Source organism: Zootoca vivipara, chromosome 2 (assembly GCF_965207765.1).
Source record: "Zootoca vivipara chromosome 2, rZooViv2.hap1.1, whole genome shotgun sequence".
Classification (NCBI taxonomy): domain Eukaryota; kingdom Metazoa; phylum Chordata; class Lepidosauria; order Squamata; family Lacertidae; genus Zootoca; species Zootoca vivipara.
This window is the reverse complement of record NC_142584.1, coordinates 32,004,745-32,023,489: the sequence shown is the minus strand read 5'-3', so window position 1 is coordinate 32,023,489 and position 18,745 is coordinate 32,004,745. Positions and strand designations below refer to the sequence as shown.

General features: G+C 45.7%; 1 protein-coding gene across 1 annotated transcript in view; it reads right to left on the bottom strand.

The window, feature by feature from the left end:
- LOC118079835 (unconventional myosin-XVB) overlaps nucleotides 1–18,745 on the bottom strand; it is a 65,168-nt gene that overhangs the window by 11,078 nt on the left and 35,345 nt on the right. Inside the window, exons 28-42 of the mRNA XM_088661178.1 lie at nucleotides 18,324–18,546; nucleotides 16,533–16,648; nucleotides 15,808–15,867; nucleotides 15,512–15,587; nucleotides 14,668–14,786; nucleotides 11,960–12,078; nucleotides 10,828–10,969; nucleotides 10,581–10,692; nucleotides 9,481–9,653; nucleotides 8,616–8,728; nucleotides 5,013–5,076; nucleotides 3,685–3,757; nucleotides 3,303–3,379; nucleotides 2,014–2,090; nucleotides 27–154 (exon numbers count right to left, since the gene is read on the bottom strand). Coding sequence (XP_088517304.1) covers nucleotides 27–154; nucleotides 2,014–2,090; nucleotides 3,303–3,379; nucleotides 3,685–3,757; nucleotides 5,013–5,076; nucleotides 8,616–8,728; nucleotides 9,481–9,653; nucleotides 10,581–10,692; nucleotides 10,828–10,969; nucleotides 11,960–12,078; nucleotides 14,668–14,786; nucleotides 15,512–15,587; nucleotides 15,808–15,867; nucleotides 16,533–16,648; nucleotides 18,324–18,546 — 1,672 coding nt within the window. The remainder of the gene's footprint in view (nucleotides 1–26; nucleotides 155–2,013; nucleotides 2,091–3,302; nucleotides 3,380–3,684; nucleotides 3,758–5,012; nucleotides 5,077–8,615; nucleotides 8,729–9,480; nucleotides 9,654–10,580; nucleotides 10,693–10,827; nucleotides 10,970–11,959; nucleotides 12,079–14,667; nucleotides 14,787–15,511; nucleotides 15,588–15,807; nucleotides 15,868–16,532; nucleotides 16,649–18,323; nucleotides 18,547–18,745) is intronic.

Below are 18,745 nucleotides of genomic sequence, written 5' to 3'. Positions count from 1 at the left end.
TCCAAAGGGTGGGAGGCAGACAATACCTGTGCTGGAACTGGTATCAGAGCTGGCCTGCTGCAAATACTTGGTGGCATATGGCATCAAGATGCTGGAAGGGAGGAAGTATCCAGTCAAGAGGCCCAGGAGCCTCCAGCCACGGTGGCAGCTGTCTCTGCCAGGACAGAAAAAAACATGGGGCATAGTTCCCTTGGGCAGAGCACAGAGCAGGATTATACAAAAGACAACTTCTGGTTGGCTGCAGGGGATCCAGGAAGAAAGGAAGACTGAGGGGGAGAGAAAAGAGAAAAGTTGGAAGGGAAAGGTGGGGAAATGAGAAGCTCCAAGGAGCGGGGGGGGGGGGGATTATGTGTGTCTAAGGTACTCCATGTACTGCTCAGTTCATAAGAAATGCATCTTCCCTGAGGAAGAGCAAAGAGTCTGAAGCTGCTCCAAATAAGTTGCAGGTGTTTACAGCACAGAGTTCACTTTCAAATCCTTGAGTTTCAGAGGCTATGATTCAATACAAAGATCCTAAGGGGCAATGACAGCTTCACAGCAGCTGGAAGGCACAAAAGCCACCGTATCAACACATGGGGAGGTTATTGTTTTGAGTGTGTATTTTGTGTTTTAACTTGTGAACCACCCTGAGGTCTACAGATGAAGGGCAGTTTGCAGTTTAATAAATAAATAAATTCCCTTTAAGCCCTGACTTCAACATTACAATTCCCTTTATTCAAGCCCACAGCTACAGTCCTCAGCAGATGAACATGCAGTCCATGATTGACAGCGGGGAAGACAGCAGAGGGACGGGAGGGTGCACCGTAGTCCCAACTTGATATCTGAGGCTAGACTGCTTTCTCATTGACTCCTCCCTTCACATGAATGGGATCAGTCCTGATTTATAACAGGCCATAAATGAGAGCTACGTAACCCTGACATTTCTGTAGTGCAGCTGAATGGGTGGCCACAATGCCTGGGAACCTGGCGGGCTAGTGCTGAATTTGTGGAATCCTCAGTATTTGTGGTGATGTTTTCAAAAAAAGCCCAAATAGGGTGACAGAGAAAACCAACAAAGTTCCATGAAAGGGGGGACCTCTGGCTCTCCAGATGTTGCTGGTCCTGTTGACTTAGGCCAGTGATGTCCAAACTTTTCCCCCAAAAGGGCCAGATTTGATGAAGTGAAGGGCCGTGAGGGCCAACCAAAGGGCCAACCAAAGTTGTTGACCTTTTTATAGGATTGAAGTTGAGCTTTTTTAAAGGATTTTACCTCAGGAAATAAAACTGCCAGAGGGGTCGCATTAAACCAACTGGCAGGCCGGATTAGGCTCCCAAAACAGACTTTGGACATGCCTGACTTAGGCTGATGAGAGCTAGAGTTTTCTGAAAGTGTAGTACTACAGGTATAGAAGCCAGATAATATTTGGAAAGGACTCCCTGCACTTCTGGTTTAGAACATTTTCATTATTATTACTTTTTGAAGCTAGTGTGCTGTAGTAGCTAGGCTATGGTGCTTAGACAATGGGCCAGTCCCTATATCTCAGACTGACTAACTACACATGGCTGTTGTAAGGATAAAGTGAGGGGGGGGGACACCCAAGGACCCAACTTGAGGTTCTTTGAGGAAAGGCGGGGCGAGGATTGCAATATACAGAAACAAATTCTTTAAAATCCAACACCCAGTTCATTCCCAGAGCCTTAGCTCTGGGGCTCGTCAGTAATCCATTACTCAGAGCGCTGCTTTTCTTCAATCACTCCAATTTGGCAAAAAATTAAATAGATTGGAGCCAACAGGCAGTTAAATCAATGTAAAAATTGCATCATTAGGGTTCACTCCCACCCACACACCAAAAGATCTTGATTTTCTAATGATGAAAATTTTCACTCAAATAACACCTACACCTCCTCTTTTCTAATAGAGGCTCCCTTACATAACACTTCACACCGACATCCCAATTATCCCCACCCATGTTGCCCTATTCCTTCAATTTCAGAGCTTCCACCGCCCACAAACACACATGCAGAGGTACTTACTGACTGGGGTTCCGTGTGATCTGCTTGATGACCTGGCAGTAAACCTCGTCACACAGATTCTCCTTCTCTTTGCACAGCTGTACAAGGCAGGGAAGCATAAGAGGGAAAGCAGGTACATTTCCGAACGTCTTTAACTTACAAAGATCTCCATGCTGCTTCCTGACTTATTATCTTGCATGGGATTGGGCAATGCAGAGGTCAACAGAGGGGGACGATGGTTAAGGGAGCATAATGAGGGCCCGTCTTTTTCAAGCTGACCCCTACTTGGCACCTCTTCCTCCCCAAGGCAGCCATCAGTGGATTCATATTATTACCCAACTCCTCCCAGGCAATCCCGCCCACCCTCTGAGGTCAGTGAAGAAGGCTGTTCTGTGTGTCCCATGAAGTTGTGGTTGGTAGGAACATAGGAGTAAAGGGCCTTCTCTGATGCAGTGCAAAGGATGTGGAACTCGCTGTCCCAGGGGATGCCTCTAGCTTGACTGGTCTAAGATGACGATGGTCAGAATAATTTTGCAGCGGTTTGGAGTCCAAAGATTTGCTTGGGCTGTACTTAAGATAGCACCCCGTAAACCAGAATATTCGAAAATAATTTGGCTCAATAAGCACGTTCGTGCATCTAAAAGGTCCCTCTGACACTCACCTGCATTTGGTATCTTCCAGCTTTTCCTTCTCTTTCATCAGCAGATATTTGGCCAGACATAAGAATTAAAAATTGCTTGCTGGGTCAGGCCAATGGCCCAGCATCCTGTTCTCTCAGTGGTCAACCAAATGCCTATGTGAAGCCCACAAGCAGGAATTGGATGCAACAACACTTTCCTTTTATTTACTTTTTTCCCTGATACTGTTCTGTTTCGTCTTCCCATATTGTGTATTTTAAATTGCTTTATCTCTGAGGGTTCTTTTTAAAAAAATTAATGATGTAGGGGCCCCATGGGGATAAAAATCTCATTTAAAAAAATCGATAGATTATTTACTTCCCATCCTCATAGGAGTCGAGCATCACTTAGGAGAGATTGTGATCTTCCCTTCCCCAAACATAAGCCCATTCTGGTCGCCATCACCCACGCAAGCCCATCATAAAAAAAGAGCCACATCGGAAATTTTTGTAACTTTAGGTTTGAACTTTAAGAGTTGTTGTTATTATTACTATACTAAGTTGTATTTTTATTTGAGAATTATAGAGAATTTGTAAAGATAATGAATGTAATGAGCCCAAATGTTTGATAATGGAATATGTGGTATGCGAAAACTAATAAAAATTAATTTTTTTAAAAAAAAGAGCCACAAACCTGGAGAATTTCATAGACATAATCAACCTCATCTTTGCTCTTGAGGCCTGGCTGGTCTCCCATGAATCTCATCAGAGCTGCAAAACAGGAGCTAGCATTAATCTCTGCTCCTACTTCAAAACTGGAAAAGTAAAAAAAAAAAAGGCACTAGGAATAGTGAAATTAAGAAAATTGTCGTCTCTGTTTCTGCCAATTTTGGCAAACTAAGGGGGAAAGTAAAATGTCTGGATAATGGATTCTCCTATTAGGGGAGAAGCAGAAATGCTCTCATGCCATTCCCCTGGTGCCAGAACTGCATAAGTGAGACCTATCCCAGAGCTCTGGAAACACAGCGACTGCTACCTCCCCCATTGCCTAGCTAGCACAAGGAAAAATCACCTACTCAAAAAACTTTTCGTAGCCAGCTCATTCATCTTGCCATCAGAGTAGAAGAGGAGCGATTCCTTGATTGGTTCCTGTGAGGTCGGAATACAAACAGTCAAGAAGAGGCGGCAAAGCCCAAGAGGGCAGCTGATACCCTCAGTGCAAAGTTCAAGTGGGTCTAGGAGAAGTGTAAAGGTAAAGGGACCCCTGACCATTAGGTCCAGTCGTGACTGACTCTGGGGTTGCGCGCTCATCTCGCGTTATTGGCCGAGGGAGCCGGCGTACAGCTTCCAGGTCATGTGGCCAGCATGACAAAGCCGCTTCTGGCGAACCAGAGCAACACACGGAAACGCCGTTTACCTTCCCGCCAGAGCAGTACCTATTTATCTACTTGCACTTTGGCGTGCTTGCGAACTGCTAGGTTGGCAGGAGCTGGGACCGAGCAACGGGAGCTCACCCCGTCACAGGGATTCGAACCACTGACCTTCTGATCGGCAAGCCCTAGGCTCTGTGGCTTAACCCACAGTGCCACCCGCATGCACACCCATAAAAATAATAATTTTTTATTTCTATCCTGCCCATCTGGCTGGGTTTCCCCAGCCACTCTGGGCGGCTCCCAACAGATTATTAAAAACACGATAAAACATCCAACACAAAAAAACTTCCCTAAACAGGGCTGCCTTCAGATGTCTTCTAACAGTTAGTTCAGGGGTCCCCAGACTTACCGAGCGGCGGGCCGGTGCCCGCCGCGCCGACCGCGCGGTGGGCCGGACTGCAGGGGAGTGCGCGCGCAGCGGGCCGGAGGGCGGGGGAGTGCGCGCCCGTGCGCATGCGCACACGCACACGGGCGGAAAAAAATCGGCGAAAATCGCTTGTGCGCATGCGTATGGGCCTCCCCCGACCCGGAAGTGCACCAGAAATGACCTCTTCCGGGTCGGGAGAGGCCCGTACGCATGCGCACAAAGGATTTTCGGCGATTTTTTGCCGATTTTTCAGATCGCCGCTGCGCCGCGCGCCGTGAGAGCGGGCGGCGGCAGCGGGCGGCGGGGGTCGTCGCGGGCCGGATTGGAAGGCCGATTGGGCCGCATCCGGCCCGGGGGCCGTAGTTTGGGGACCCCTGAGTTAGTTGTTTATTTCCTTGATCTCTGGTGGGAGGGTGTTCCACAGGGCGGGCGCCACTACCGAGAAGGCCCTCTGCCTGGTGACCCATGTAACAAGCACCATCGGATACTTCAGCACTGAGTTCCAAAAGGCAAGCTGCCCGTCTATCAGGCATCTTTCAACTTATCCACTTTCCAAGTGATAAAGAAACTACCCAGAAAGGACTCCCCTCTCCCTCTGATTTACCTTAGTATGCTGAACCATGAGAGCTGGGTCCTTCTGTTCAGCACTCATCCCCTTCCATCCCAGCCTAGCAGAGACAGAAGATCAGGGTATTACCCAGGAGGAAAAAAAAAACATTCCAGAATCTGGTCTGACATATGCCCTACTCTCCAGCTGCTTTGCAGTCATAGCTCAGTGGCAAAGCACATGCGGGTTGCAGGTTCAATCCCTGGCATCTCCTAGATTTGGTGTCAGGTGACCCTGGAGACCTGGAACAGGTGAATATAGAAGTGAGGAACCCTTTTCAGCCTGAGGGCCACATTCCGTTTTGGGCAACTTTCCAAGGGCCACATCACATGCCATTAGTCGATGAGGCTGAAGGCAAAAGTGGGTGGAGGAATGAATGGAAATTTTACAGCAGGCTAGGTTCTACACACACACACCCCTCTCTGAATCCTTCACCCAATTTTTCTGAGTTCAACGACACATTTCAGCCAGGCAAAGACACTTGGGATGTGAAGCAGAGGAGAATGGCCCAGGGAGAGCCTTGAGAATTGGTCCTGGAGGGCCACTCACTTGCCCCCTCACAAGGCCTGAGGTTCCCTGCTCCAGATATTGACAGTCTTTTGTTAGAAGGACAGACCCTGAAATGGTAATGAGCAGCTTTATCTGTTTCTAACAGTGATTCATAAGCTGCAGTCCATGGTCTGGGAAACAACGATAAAAAACAAGAAGAGTGAGTTGAAGGTTTTTTGTTTGCTGTGGTGGAAACTTCACAGTTTCCCAGTCTACAATAATAAACAGATGGCATGAAGAGAAAAGAGAGCCCTTTCTAGGAAGAGGGTAGATGTTGCATAACTTAGATGCATATCAATTAATCAACGTCAGCTCTGGAAGTGGGGGATTCCAAAGTAACTCCAAATCCTTTCCTCTTGGTCTGGCCAACACTTGAGGTACATGTCAAGTCATGTGGATGAACTTCTCCCCTCTTAATATCCCATGATGCCCATACTTTCCTATGAAGTGGTATGAAAGATAATGTCAAGACAGGTCCCACCCAGGGAAATTTTGTCATCAGAAAATGTAATGCTATCTTAGCACAACTCCTTTAGATCTTGGTACCGCCTCATCATAGTAACACAAATGCAGGCAAGTTAGAAAAGTTGGAAGAATCTTTAAACATGATTTTATTGACATGTGTGTGGAAATATACAAAAGGCAGATCAAATGCTATCTGTAAAATTTGATTATATTCCAAGAAAAACAATTTAAACTATATTTTATTTAGGTTTACTGAACTCACAAAAAAATTAAGCACATCATTACAGCACATCAAGAGGGATTTCAGTAAACAAAATGGAGCGAAGAAATAGAAATTGAATAGTAAGGAATTTGCACGATTCCTGGGATTTTGTTGAGAATTCCAGTAAGATGCGGCATGATAAATTCTATGGAATACATCAAATTAAATATTAAGTATTTTAAGGGAATGTGCTCATGGCCTAGTAAGGACTCAGCAAAGGAAACGTAAACGAAACCATGGGTTCATAGCACTCTTCTTTTGAGTGATATTCCTTGCTACATGAATGGATGGGTAATTTAGCATGTAGCCAGTATTTTCCATATCTTATCAATATATTTTTTCTGGGAAGGTTGCTGACTAGGATTTTCGAGCTATTTTTAAGGGGGAAACGGCAAAAACAGCATACGCTGCCATACGTCTGGATTTCCCCCGATTTTGTCTTCCCGATTTCCGCCCGGACACTGCTGCCGAATGCAGTATTCTGGATATGTCCGGGGAAATCTGGATGGATGTCATGTACAGTTGTTTATGGAAGTCTCTATCCAAACAACCAGAATGACTGTGTTCAAAACAATTCATTAGCATCCACATGGCTGGGAGAGCAACTGTTCTGTCAGACATTCCAAAACCATTTTATTGAAGGAGGGCATTCCCACCAAAGGTGGAAGTAGGTGCCTATTTGTCCACATTCTTTCCAAAAGTGTTTGTTAGAGTTTGGAAGTATTCACAGGAGTTGAGAGGTTATATACCATCAGCTGAAAAGCATCATATGGTAGCTTCTTTGTGTTCATTTTGACAGCGTAGCAAGTGGATTCTCATATGGGCAATGCAGTCATTATCTTCCAGACTCTTCTCCAAGTAGTCCAGCTCCCAAACACAAATGTAAGAGTGGCTCTCTTACAGAAGGGGTGTTCAGAGGATATTATTTATGGCTGTTATAATATTCGTTGCTGATAGGGTAGCTGTTCCATGGATATCTCCAGAGACACAAGTGAGTGTTCGGCTGCCAATTTGACATGAAGTTGGTTTAAAAAGCATGTAGTGATATAGAGGGAGAAGAGCAGGCTCAGCTTTCTTCGGGTTATCTGCGTGAAAAAGAAGGTTCTAGAGTATTCTTACCTTTGAAGTTTCTTTTTTCCAGTGACTCTCCTACTCTCATCAATGTTTTTCCACTTTTGTGTGTGTGCTGTCACTAGAAACAGTACATTTCTTGTTTCAAGGGCCCTAGGGCAATACAGTAAGCACGCAACTTATGTGTGTTTAATGTGCGTGTTCAGCTTTACGTGCTTGGAAAACTTTTTTTTTTAAAAGGAGGCAGAAGTCTAGAGGGAAAAAGACTTTGGCTATCCCACCCGCCATTGCACCCAATATGTTTTGACTATACACGATTGCTCCTAGGATAGCTCAGTTGGCAGAGCATTATTATTTCATTATTTATTACATTTGTATACCGGCCTATACCCGCAGGTATAGGAGCATGAGACTCTTAATCTCAGGGCTGTGGGCAAAAAAACTCTACAATTCTATGATTTTGGCTTTAGGGGCAATCCCTGGAATGTAACCCCTGTCTAAGTTGTGTGCTTACTATACTGCAAACTCAAATCATTCCACATGCCTGCCTACATATTCTGAAATATTAGTAACCTAAAATAAGTGGGTACAGAGAAGGTTGGCAGGAGGGGAGGGGAAGAATATCTGTCCCCAAAGAAATTTGGGGTGGGTGGGGGCAAAGACCTTGCCAAAAGACATGCCCTCCTTGGGAACCCTTTTGCATACAACTTCCTATGTGGAAGTGGGACAAAAAATATGGCATAAAGCTGGAGGGGTAAGGAGCCTGTGGTCTGCAGCCTAATGTCAGGCAGCCCTCAGAGATGGAGTGGCAGATTGAAAGAGTCAGCAAAGCTACAACATCTTGCAGTGTTGCTGCAAATTCTACTCAATTTTGGCCCTCTTCCCACCCACTTTCATCTGGGAGCCCACCCACCATTGCCTTTAGGTCCGTCTGCTATTGGCTGCGACCTACAACTGACTTTTCCCATTGGTCAAAGGTCCTTCGCAGGAAAGAAGGTGCCCTACCTCTTGTATAAAGGAAATAGGAAGAGAAGAGGTCAGCAGAGTGTTATTCATTTAAAATATCCGAATCCCATCTTTAAGAAAAATATAATTAAATGGGATGGGGAATTCCTGGCTGGTGTTTTGATGCCAACCATGTTGTATAGCTACTGTGAAAAAGCTACATACATGAGGAGCACCCATCCCATAACAAATACCAATCTGGAAGCACCCACCACAATAATTAAGACTCTCTGGTACATATTACTCACGCGGACTGGGCTTCCTGGAAGTGTGTTGCGGCAAACTCCGTCATAGTATAGTTGCAAGGAGGAGTGCTGGCTCTTGTATTATTGACTTCTGACTCCAGGCTGGAGCTCAAGTTCTGATGGGGCAAGGAGGGAAAACCTTCATATAGACATCACTTCAGGTTTATGTATAACTGTTGGAAAAACTGCTCTGGTTTTTTTATTTAATGAATAGCAGTACATAAATAATTATTTTATAACTAAGCAAATCATAAGGTAAAGGGGCCCCTGACCATTAGGTCCAGTTGTGACCGACTCTGGGGTTGCGGCGCTCATCTCGCTTTATTGGCCGAGGGAGCCAGCGTACAGCTTCCAGGTCATGTGGCCAGTATGAATAAGCCGCATATGGCAAACCAGAGCTGCATATGGAAACGGTGTTTACCTTCCCGCCATAGCAGGCAGAGCTAAAGGCAATGGTGGGTGGGCTCCCTATTTATCAACTTGCACTTTGACGTACTTTCGAACTGCTAGGTTGGCAGGAGCAGGGACCAAACAACGGGAGCTCACCCCGTCGCGGGGATTCAAACCCCCGACCTTCTGATCGGCAAGCCCTAGGCTCTGTGGTTTAACCCACAGCGCCACCCACGTCCCATTTTTATAAGTAAATAATTAGAATTAACAGCAGTCTACAAATGCTTCCAACAGCAAAAAACAACAACGCCCAAAACAACCTTTCTCTCCCACTGCAGACCTGTTTTGGATCTCTGTATTTCCTCACAGACCTCTCAAATCCACAGGCCCTACTCCCTGTCAGAGCATTTCCCCCCACCCATGAGAGAAACTGTAGAATCATTTGCCACCGCCGCCGCCTCCTCACAGCCTGCCTCACCTCCTTGCTAATGTTTCTCTCCAGCTGTGTTTCTCTCCTTAGGCTCTTCCTGATGGCTTCCTGGCGGTTTGTACGGTTTGGATGGAGACTGTGGTAAGTGGGAGCTGCCGCCGGCTGCACCATGCTGGAAGGGAAAAGGCCGGAGCGACCGCCAACGGAGCCAAACTGCCAGCCTGTGGGGAAAAGAGCCTGAAATTCACACCTGGACATTTGGGGATGGGGCTGCTTGTGAGGCCTCCCTTTCTATGCCCAGCTTCCAGCTACGTTGCTTCCGAGCCTGTATTTTCTTATGAAACCCTACACTTCTCACATATGTTTAATATATTGTTATGAATGCATGCACACAGATGAACAAAAATAAATAAAAGCACCCAGTAATTGAATTTGGTATCAGCAGGACAATTCTGGCTTCCTTTTCCTTTGTTCTGTTTTTTTACAATCAATAATCTGGATTCAATCTGTTGTCTTGTTTTCTCCACTAATTCCCCCCCCCACCCCCACTGCCTGGCGTTTTCAGGGGGGGGGGAATTAGGGGAATGTCTGCCTTTTGGGGGGAAGTTTTAGATTGTTTTTTTTTAAGCCCAGCACTGCAGAGTCATTCAAGTGAGTGCTGGCTTCTAACCTCCTTTTGAAAACAAACCAACCTACGAACATTTTATGAAATCTGAAGCAGAATGGAGATGAAACACAGGGATTAGCCAATCCATGCTGTGCACAGCTCACTCTGGCTGCAAATGGAAAGGCCAGGATTCCTTGGAGCCTGATCCTTAAGAGCAGGCATCCCAAAACTTCGGCCCTCCAGATGTTTTGGACTACAATTCCCATCTTCCCTGACCACTGGTCCTGTTAGCTAGGGATCATGGGAGTTGTAGGCCAAAACATCTGGAGGGCCGCAGTTTGGGGATGCCTGCTTAAGAGTAAGATTGAGCAGCTGGTTAAGTGCATTTCTACAGTGGGCTCTCTGCTCAAATCATTGGTATCTGGATGTTTCAACTGACCAAGTACTATGTCTGTAGCAGGCATGCAAGTTGCTAAGGACCTGGAAATGTGGAAGGAACCTTTGAACAACAATGTGGTCTTTCACGGCCAGACCCTCTCACCTGGCTCCAGTCCCTCCATGCGCAGTAGTTGGATGAAGTCGCCTTTCTTGAAGCTCAAGAGGCTCTTGTCATCTGTTACATAGCTGCGCAAAGCTATGACGTAGTTGGAGTCCTTTTGGTGGGGAGGAGCGGAGAGAGGAAGGAAAAGCACAATTAAGGTGTTGTGGTTATTCTGGAGGTGGTGGCAGCGAGTCCTCTACTTTTCTTAAGCAAAGAGTCAAGGTGTTTCAAAGGCGCTTTCTCTCACCTTTTTCAGTTCAAGCAGGAAGAGTTCGACCATGGTCTTAATCTGCCGAGCCTTTCGAGAGTGAAGGATGAGCTGCTCATCCTTCAGAGAGAACTGAAGGGTACTGCGGTCCATCAGCTCTAAGGACAGCACATCTGAATAACTGAAAAAAACCCAAAGAATATGGTTCATAATTGGCCTTTATACCTGCCTAAGTTCAGTGGCTGCACCTCACTAAGACCCCTGGGACCTTCCTTGTCTTGATACCTCTCGATAGAAATTCGAGGTTGGTGCACATATAATAGCAAGCAGAAAAGGTGCCAAGACATGGGCAAGGAGGGAAGATGCAAAGAACAGGAAAAGAAGAGGGAAAGGCCATCCTGCCCCATTCCCTTGCTTAGACCACCCCTCCATGATTCCCACACAGACCCATTCATCCAATCCAGACTCCAGTGTGCCACAATCAGTGTGTTTGTAGAGTTAATAGCTCCAGATGAATCAAGCAACTGAACCAAGCCATGTTTCATATTTTCTAATTACACTCTAAATGTATTATTTGATTACTGAATTTAATTGTTTCACTGCATCTCTAATTCTTATTTTTGCTTTATTAATATGCATTGTAAACTGCCTTGGGATAAATATTGTTAAGACTGGTACATAAATGCCATGGGGGGGGAATCAGTTGATCTTGTGAGAGAGAATAATGAGATATAACTATACCAAAGATCTCAGGTGCTGCACAGGAGTTAATGTACACAAGACAGGCCCTGAACACAGACTTACAATCCAACAGCGTAAAGGGAAGTGGGCATACCAAAGGAAGGGTAGATATGTTTTGCTATAGCCATAAAGACCAACACATGTTCTGAATCCTACTGGGAACTTGAGTGCCATCAAAACTCTGCCCAAATAGATTTTCCTACAGAGCTGTGCCATTTTGTGAACCACCCTGAGATCTATAGGTATAGGGCAGTATACATTTTTTAATAAATTTGGATTCATTCCACCATGCAGCCAACTTCTTAGATCTAGATTATGCATTCAACCACAAAGGGATCAGGTTTGGGTCAACTTGTTGCAGCTTCTCAGCAAACTCATGAACCCAGAACCCACCACCACCTCCTTAAAGCTGGATTTTATTGCCTCTTACCTGTAACTGCAAAGGGTTTTCAGCTGCTCAGCATTGAAGCCGGATGCTTTTGCTCTCTTCAGCAGCTTGAGCCCCCGGTGAGAAACGGCCAGAATCTGAACATCACTCCCGTTTTCTCCCTTTAATAAAGAGAAGTGGGGGTGGGGGAAGACTGAGAGAATGTCTTGCGGTGGCATGAGGGGCACCTTTAGTGCAGAGGTAGCAAGAAGTGTCAGAAAATCCTGCAGAGCAAACATCTCTGAGATGTGTCCATTGGAGGCCAGACCAAATGGGATGGAGGGATAAAGAGAGAAGCCATTATGCTCAAGCATAATGAAACAGAGCACTGCAAAGGGGGTGGGGAGCCTCATTTAAACATAAGGGGAGGCGTATAAGGAAAACGTAACTTTGTGGGTGGTGTGTTCCAGGTGTCCTATGTCTCATTAAAACCAGGTCACATCACTTTGTGTGAATAGCATTGGCATGCTGGTGTGGGTGGAAGTATGGCCCAGACAACTTGTCATGCTTAACACTCCACACCTAACAGCTGCTGGCCTTGGTGATTCCAGTGGTGGAGTGCAAGCAGATGGTCCAATATTCAATCCACAACAGCTCACATTTAAGAAAAGGATACTGTAAGTGGATGCTGGAAAAGGCCCTTCTCTACTTGAGACCCTGGAGATCTGCCACTAATCAGTACACTGGGCCAAGCGGATATATATAGTTTGAGCAACCATTAAGGCCGCTTTCTATGTTCCTCAATAAGGAATCGGAGCAGCATGAAATGCTGAGCAGATAAGTTATTGTCACTCAACTAGCTGTTGATTAAACTGGGCTGGAGAACTTACTCACTAGGGAAAGGGCTACACGACAGTATCTCCTCGCCAATGAGGTCATTTCCTAAGTGCAGGGAGTCTCCCCCTCTCAATACACACATTGGCTAGCTTTCAAATATGCAACCTCCGAACTGCAGCATTAAGTTGTAAAGGTACAACAAGTTTCACACACATTGTTGTTGTTGTTTAGTCATGTCCGACTCTTCGTGACCCCATGGACCAAAGCACGCCAGGCACTCCTGTCTTGCACTGCCTCCCGCAGTTTGGTCAAACTCATGTTCGTAGCTTCGAGAACACTGTCCAACCATCTCGTCCTCTGTCGTCCCCTTCTCCTAGTGCCCTCAATCTTTCCCAACATCAGGGTCTTTTCCAAGGATTCTTCTCTTCTCATGAGGTGGCCAAAGTATTGGAGCCTCAGCTTCAGGATCTGTCCTTCCAGGGAGCACTCAGGGCTGATTTCCTTAAGAATGGATAGGTTTGATCTTCTTGCAGTCCATGGGACTCTCAAGAGTCTCCTCCACATACATTGGATTATTCTGAATGCATTTGATTTGGCTTTGAGGATGTGTTAGGCCTGCTTTAATAGTTTCTGCCTTCTATACATACAGAGCACTTCAAGCGTTCTGAGATAGTCACATCAATTATTTCCTTATTACATTAGCCCTGTGAGGTACTATTTTTTTACTCCATATCCAACCCTTATCCCCAACTGCTTCAAGATAGGATGCTGAGGGGATAATGGTTTGCCTAAGACACCATACAATCAGGTAACGGATGGGATGAGCTTTAACTTGAAGCTTGTAGCTTCACTGTTGGGCCGATGAGCACTTACTGTTCCCAACCCTAACCCTGCGGAAAGCCATCTAATTAGACTTTAATTTGATTTTGACCTGTTTTTAGGAGGCAATTTAATTATTGTTTGATTTTATACTAATGTTATATATCTGATGTTAGCCGCCCTGAGCCCGACTTTGGCTGGGGAGGGCGGGGTATAAATAAAAGTTGTTTTGTTGTTGTTGTTATCTGGTACGCAGGCTGAAACCCTACCTGCCCGCGGACTGTCTCGCCAGAGTGGTGCATGCTCTAGTTATCTCTCGCTTGGACTACTGCAATGCACTCTATGTGGGGCTACCTTTGAAGGTGACCCGGAAACTACAATTAATCCAGAATGCGGCAGCCAGACTGGTGACTGGGAGCAGCCGCCGAGACCACATAACACCGGTCTTGAAAGACCTGCATTGGCTCCCAGTACGTTTCCGAGCACAATTCAAAGTGTTGGTGCTGACCTTTAAAGCCCTAAACGGCCTCGGTCCAGGATACCTGAAGGAGCGTCTCCACCTTCATTGCTTTGCCCGGACACTGAGGTCCAGTGCCGAGGGCCTTCTGGCGGTTCCCTCACTGCGAGAAGCCAAGTTACAGGGAACCAGGCAGAAGGCCTTCTCGGTAGTGGCACCCGCCCTGTGGAACGCCCTCCCATCAGATGTCAAAGAGAAAAACAACTACCGGACTTTTAGAGGACATCTGAAGGCAGCCTTGTTTAGGGAAACTTTTAATCTTTAAGAAATTAGTGTATTTTAATATTTCTGTTGGAAGCCTCCCAGAGTGGCTGGGGAAACGCAGCCAGATGGGCGGGGTATAAATAATAAATTATTATTATTATTATTATTATTATTATTATTATTATTATTAATTATTATATGTTTAACTGTTTAAAACATTCCAAGTAGCAACCTAGGCAGGGTCAGCACCAAGGTTGAGAAGTAGATAATAAAAGGGTGAGAGACACAAACAAATCACCCACCCAACTCGCAAGCAAAACCCAAGAGAGTCTCTCTCTCCCCCCTACAGGAGATAAGGTCCCAGGTCCCTCAAGCAACAGCTAGCCTGGCTTACCTTAACTGGGAAAAGGCGGGAAAAATAGTTAGCCCAGTTATCACGAGCAGCTACCACAATCCTCTTCTTTATCCCATCATCTAGAATGGAGCTGGCATCCATGCCCACCTGGAACTCCACTGGCAAGGATGCAGAAAGGAAAATGTTTAATCAGCAGAGGCAGGAAATGGTTCCAATTTGTCATTAGTAGTCTTAACAGAGTTAAGCTGCGCTAACTCTGCTGGAGAAATGGGCCTGTATTTTTAGTCAGCCCCCTTAGTTAAGCAGCACCAAACCCCAAATGTTTCAAGCAAGGAAGCAAAATTCTAGAAGCAGGAATCTGATATTCTGATAGCAAAATCGTCACTCCACTTCTTTCTCTCACCTCTCCATCCCCCCGTCACTAAACCTCACAATGCCTATGATAGCAATGTTTCACACCAAATGTGATTGAAGACAAAGATGTTATATGTACCTCTGTTATCCGTGAAAATCAGTAAAAGCTTTTTTTTAATAAAAAAAAACCTGTTTAAATGTTGCATTTTAAATGTTTGTAACTCATCCTGGGATTTTAGTAATAAGACTATATCTGCAGGAATGCATAGGCAACTCTAACATCTGTTGAATCATACTTGTGGAACCAAGAGGAATCTTAGGTGGTTTTGTGATAAGTTAATTAAGTACCGAGAGAGCACAGGCAAAGTCTGCTATGGACAGGATTTGCACATGACAGTCCACATATCCCTAATGCACAGCCTGTGACAGAGGCATCCAAGGAGCCTTTTAATTCCAGGAAGAAGCTGTATGTCCCCAAGATATATGGGGCATGGGTTAGGGTCAAGTGGTTGGAGAGGGGGCTGCTTACCCAACAGGTCTTTCATCTTACGCTTCTCCTCTTTGGAGATCCGAATGCATGACTCCGAATAAGTGTCTGTCATGATCTGAGAGGGAGCAAAGAAGATTGACTTTGATTGGACTCACATACGTCTTACTGGAAACGTCAGTCCAAGAGCTTTGAAGCTCAAAGCAGAAAGCAGGTGCGTGGATTTAAGAAGGCACAAAAAACCCCAGGAGAGGGAAAAGGGGAAAGAAAGACATGTGCAGATGTTAATGGACCAAGAAGAAGGAAAGTGAGTCCCCCCCCCCCCAAATGCTGCTCACCTGGTCACATAACAAATTTAAGCAATAAGGATGACTGAAGTTTTCCTTGGGGTAAAAAACCTGTTGGGAAACAAACACAAAGCTGTCTTCAAAACATGTAACCATTTATCTCTCCATCCAAGCCAACCAGTGATCCAGTGCACTGGTGTGAGTTAGTTTTTTAAGGACACAGTTTTGACTAAAGTTCAAAGAAGAAGAACAGCTGATTCTTTACACAACTCGCCCGTCCAACACACTTGGCATAGAGAGAGAGAGCAGTCCCATTCTTGCTCTTCATCTCCTGTCCTCCTCAGCGCAAGGCATGCAAACGTGACATACAGAGTCCAAGTCAATCCCTATTACAGTGTGTGGATTTATATCTGCCCCGGGCCTTGTGGTCATCACACCTATTCAGAATTTATTTTCCTCCTTTACCATTCCCAGGATTATTCCTACTCCCAAACCTGCAGAATTTATCACGGTGGGAGAGACCATGAGGCCGTACCATCGCATGTCTTTACCACAACACTTGTTTTGTTGCGCTTCCTAGAACGAGGGAACACACTGAGATGGTTCAAGCTCAGTTTGAAGACAGGACCCAAAGCATAACAAAGCAGAGCAGTGTCCGTGACAGGTCACCTGGCCAGGATTCCCAGCTCTTGCGAGATGTTCCCATCGCAAAGCTGGATTAGCCAGTTCTCCCACTTCCAGAAAGCAGTGCTGGGATACAAAGGACCTTGACATACCTCCTTGCGCAGGAAGAGCTTCCAAGTAGGGTTGGTATAGGAGAAAGTGACACTAGCGGAGTGTCCTAAGAGCTGGGTTCTGATCCCGCCGTCTTCCACCACTGTCTGAGCTGAGTCTAAGTGTAACAAAAGGGATGTCAAAAGAAGGGATTTTATTATTATTACGGTTGCTTCACCATTTATATGTCACTTTTCCACCAAAGGGGCCCTCAAAGGGGCTTACAAATCAATATATTGTGGTACTGCCAAGATCTTCACTATCCACAGTCGTGTTCTCCCCAAAATAATAAAGCATCATGCACCTAACTCCCGTTAGGGGTTTCAGTAAAGATTGTTGTAGATTATTTGTTGAATTGTTCAGGTTTATAGACTGTATCCATAAGGTAGGTAAAAACCTTTCTGAAACAAAAACTTGCTAAAAGGGAAGTGTTTTTGCTGGTTGGGTGATTTTATAAACTGCCCTATATTACAAGGCTCCCCGGGCTGTGTACGATTTAAAATAATAAAAACGAACACAAGAAACTGAATAAAACAATAATACACAGAAGCTAAAGACACAGAGTAAGCAAAGTCAACAATATCCTGAAGAAGACATTTATGACCAGCTAAAAGTCCAAGCCAGAACCACTGCCTGATGTCAAATAGATATCAAGGTAGATGTCATGTCAGCTTCTCAGGGGAAGATGATTCATATGTTGGGCACTATGGATTGAGAAAACTCTCCTTGGTCTCCACTTGTCTAACTTTAGGTGTTGAGAGACTCAAACAATGGCCTTGGATAATAATGTTTATTAAGGGTTTTATAAAGAATAATGATACACACAATAATAAAAACGGCGGCCGTTGCGATGAAAAGAAGGGTTTTGGCAGAGACATGTGGAAGAAGACACTATTTCTAACAGGCCTCTTATCGATAATGACCAGCACTTTGAATTGTGGCCCATACCAGTCTTCCCCAACCTGGTGGCCCTGCGGATGCTTCGACTGCAACTCCCACCAGACCCAGGGAAGGCTGCCCCAAGGTGCATACACACTACTGTACATACATTTAAAATACATTCAAATCACATCCTTTCCACCAGAGAATTATGGGAACTGCAGTTTAACCTTCAGAGAGTTATGATTTCCAGCAACCCTTAATAGAAAACCACAGTGCCCGGGATTCTTTGAGGACAGGAAATAATAATAATAAATTTTTATTTATACCCCACCCTCCCCAGCCAAGACCGGGCTCAGGGCGGCTAACACCGAACACAAAACAATTAAAATACAGCTTTAAAACAAGATTAAATACAACATTAAAATTAAAATGCAGCCTCATCAGAAAAAGGGGGAGGGGATCAAGTTGATTCCAGGCCAACTCTGTCTTACAGGCCCTGCGGAAAGAAATCAAATCCCGCAGGGCCCTTGTCTCATGAGACAAGAGTGTTCCACCAGGCCGGAGCCAATGTTGAAAAGGCCCTGGCTCTGGTTGAGGCTAATCTGACTTCCTTAGGGCCTGGGATCTCTAAGGTGTTGCTATTTATGGACCTTAAGGTCGTCCACGGGGCATACTGGGAGAGGCGGTCCTGTAGGTACGAGGGTCCTAGGCCATGAAGGGCTTAAAGGGTCAAAACCAGCACCTTAAATCTGACCCTGTGCTCCACCGGGAGTCAGTGCTTTGAATGGACAGTGAGCACATAGCTCTGCACCCTAAAGATGAGCCACAGATAATCAGCAGGCACAGGGGATGAGAAGATCACCTCACTCATCACAAAGTCAAGGCTGCAGAATCTAAGCTCCTCCGCATACCTCTCATGCCAGTTTCTTCTGAAGCGTAGTCCGAAGGAAGGGGTGGTGGAGGTTGCAGTGGGGGAGGAGGAAGCACCGGGTTAGGAGGGGAGGTTGGTGGCGGCCGAGCAAATAGGTTCATGAGGGGCAGCTGCTTTTCTTTGATGGAGCTGGACAACTTGCCAGGTGGTGGCAGTGGAGGAGGAGATGCTTGGGGGCTCCTCTCCGGTGATGCAGAGGACAGCTGTTTGCGTAAAGAAAAAGCAAGGCGGAGGAGAAGCATTTTAAACATGGCCACGGGTCACACCTGCAGTCCTAGAGTAGCAACATGGAAGGCTGATGAGCAAACAAACTGCTTAATTTAACCCACTTAGAAAAGCTTGCTGGCAGTAATCTCGTAAACTGCAGGAGACAAGAGGCATCAGTGTCGCTTGCCTTCTAAG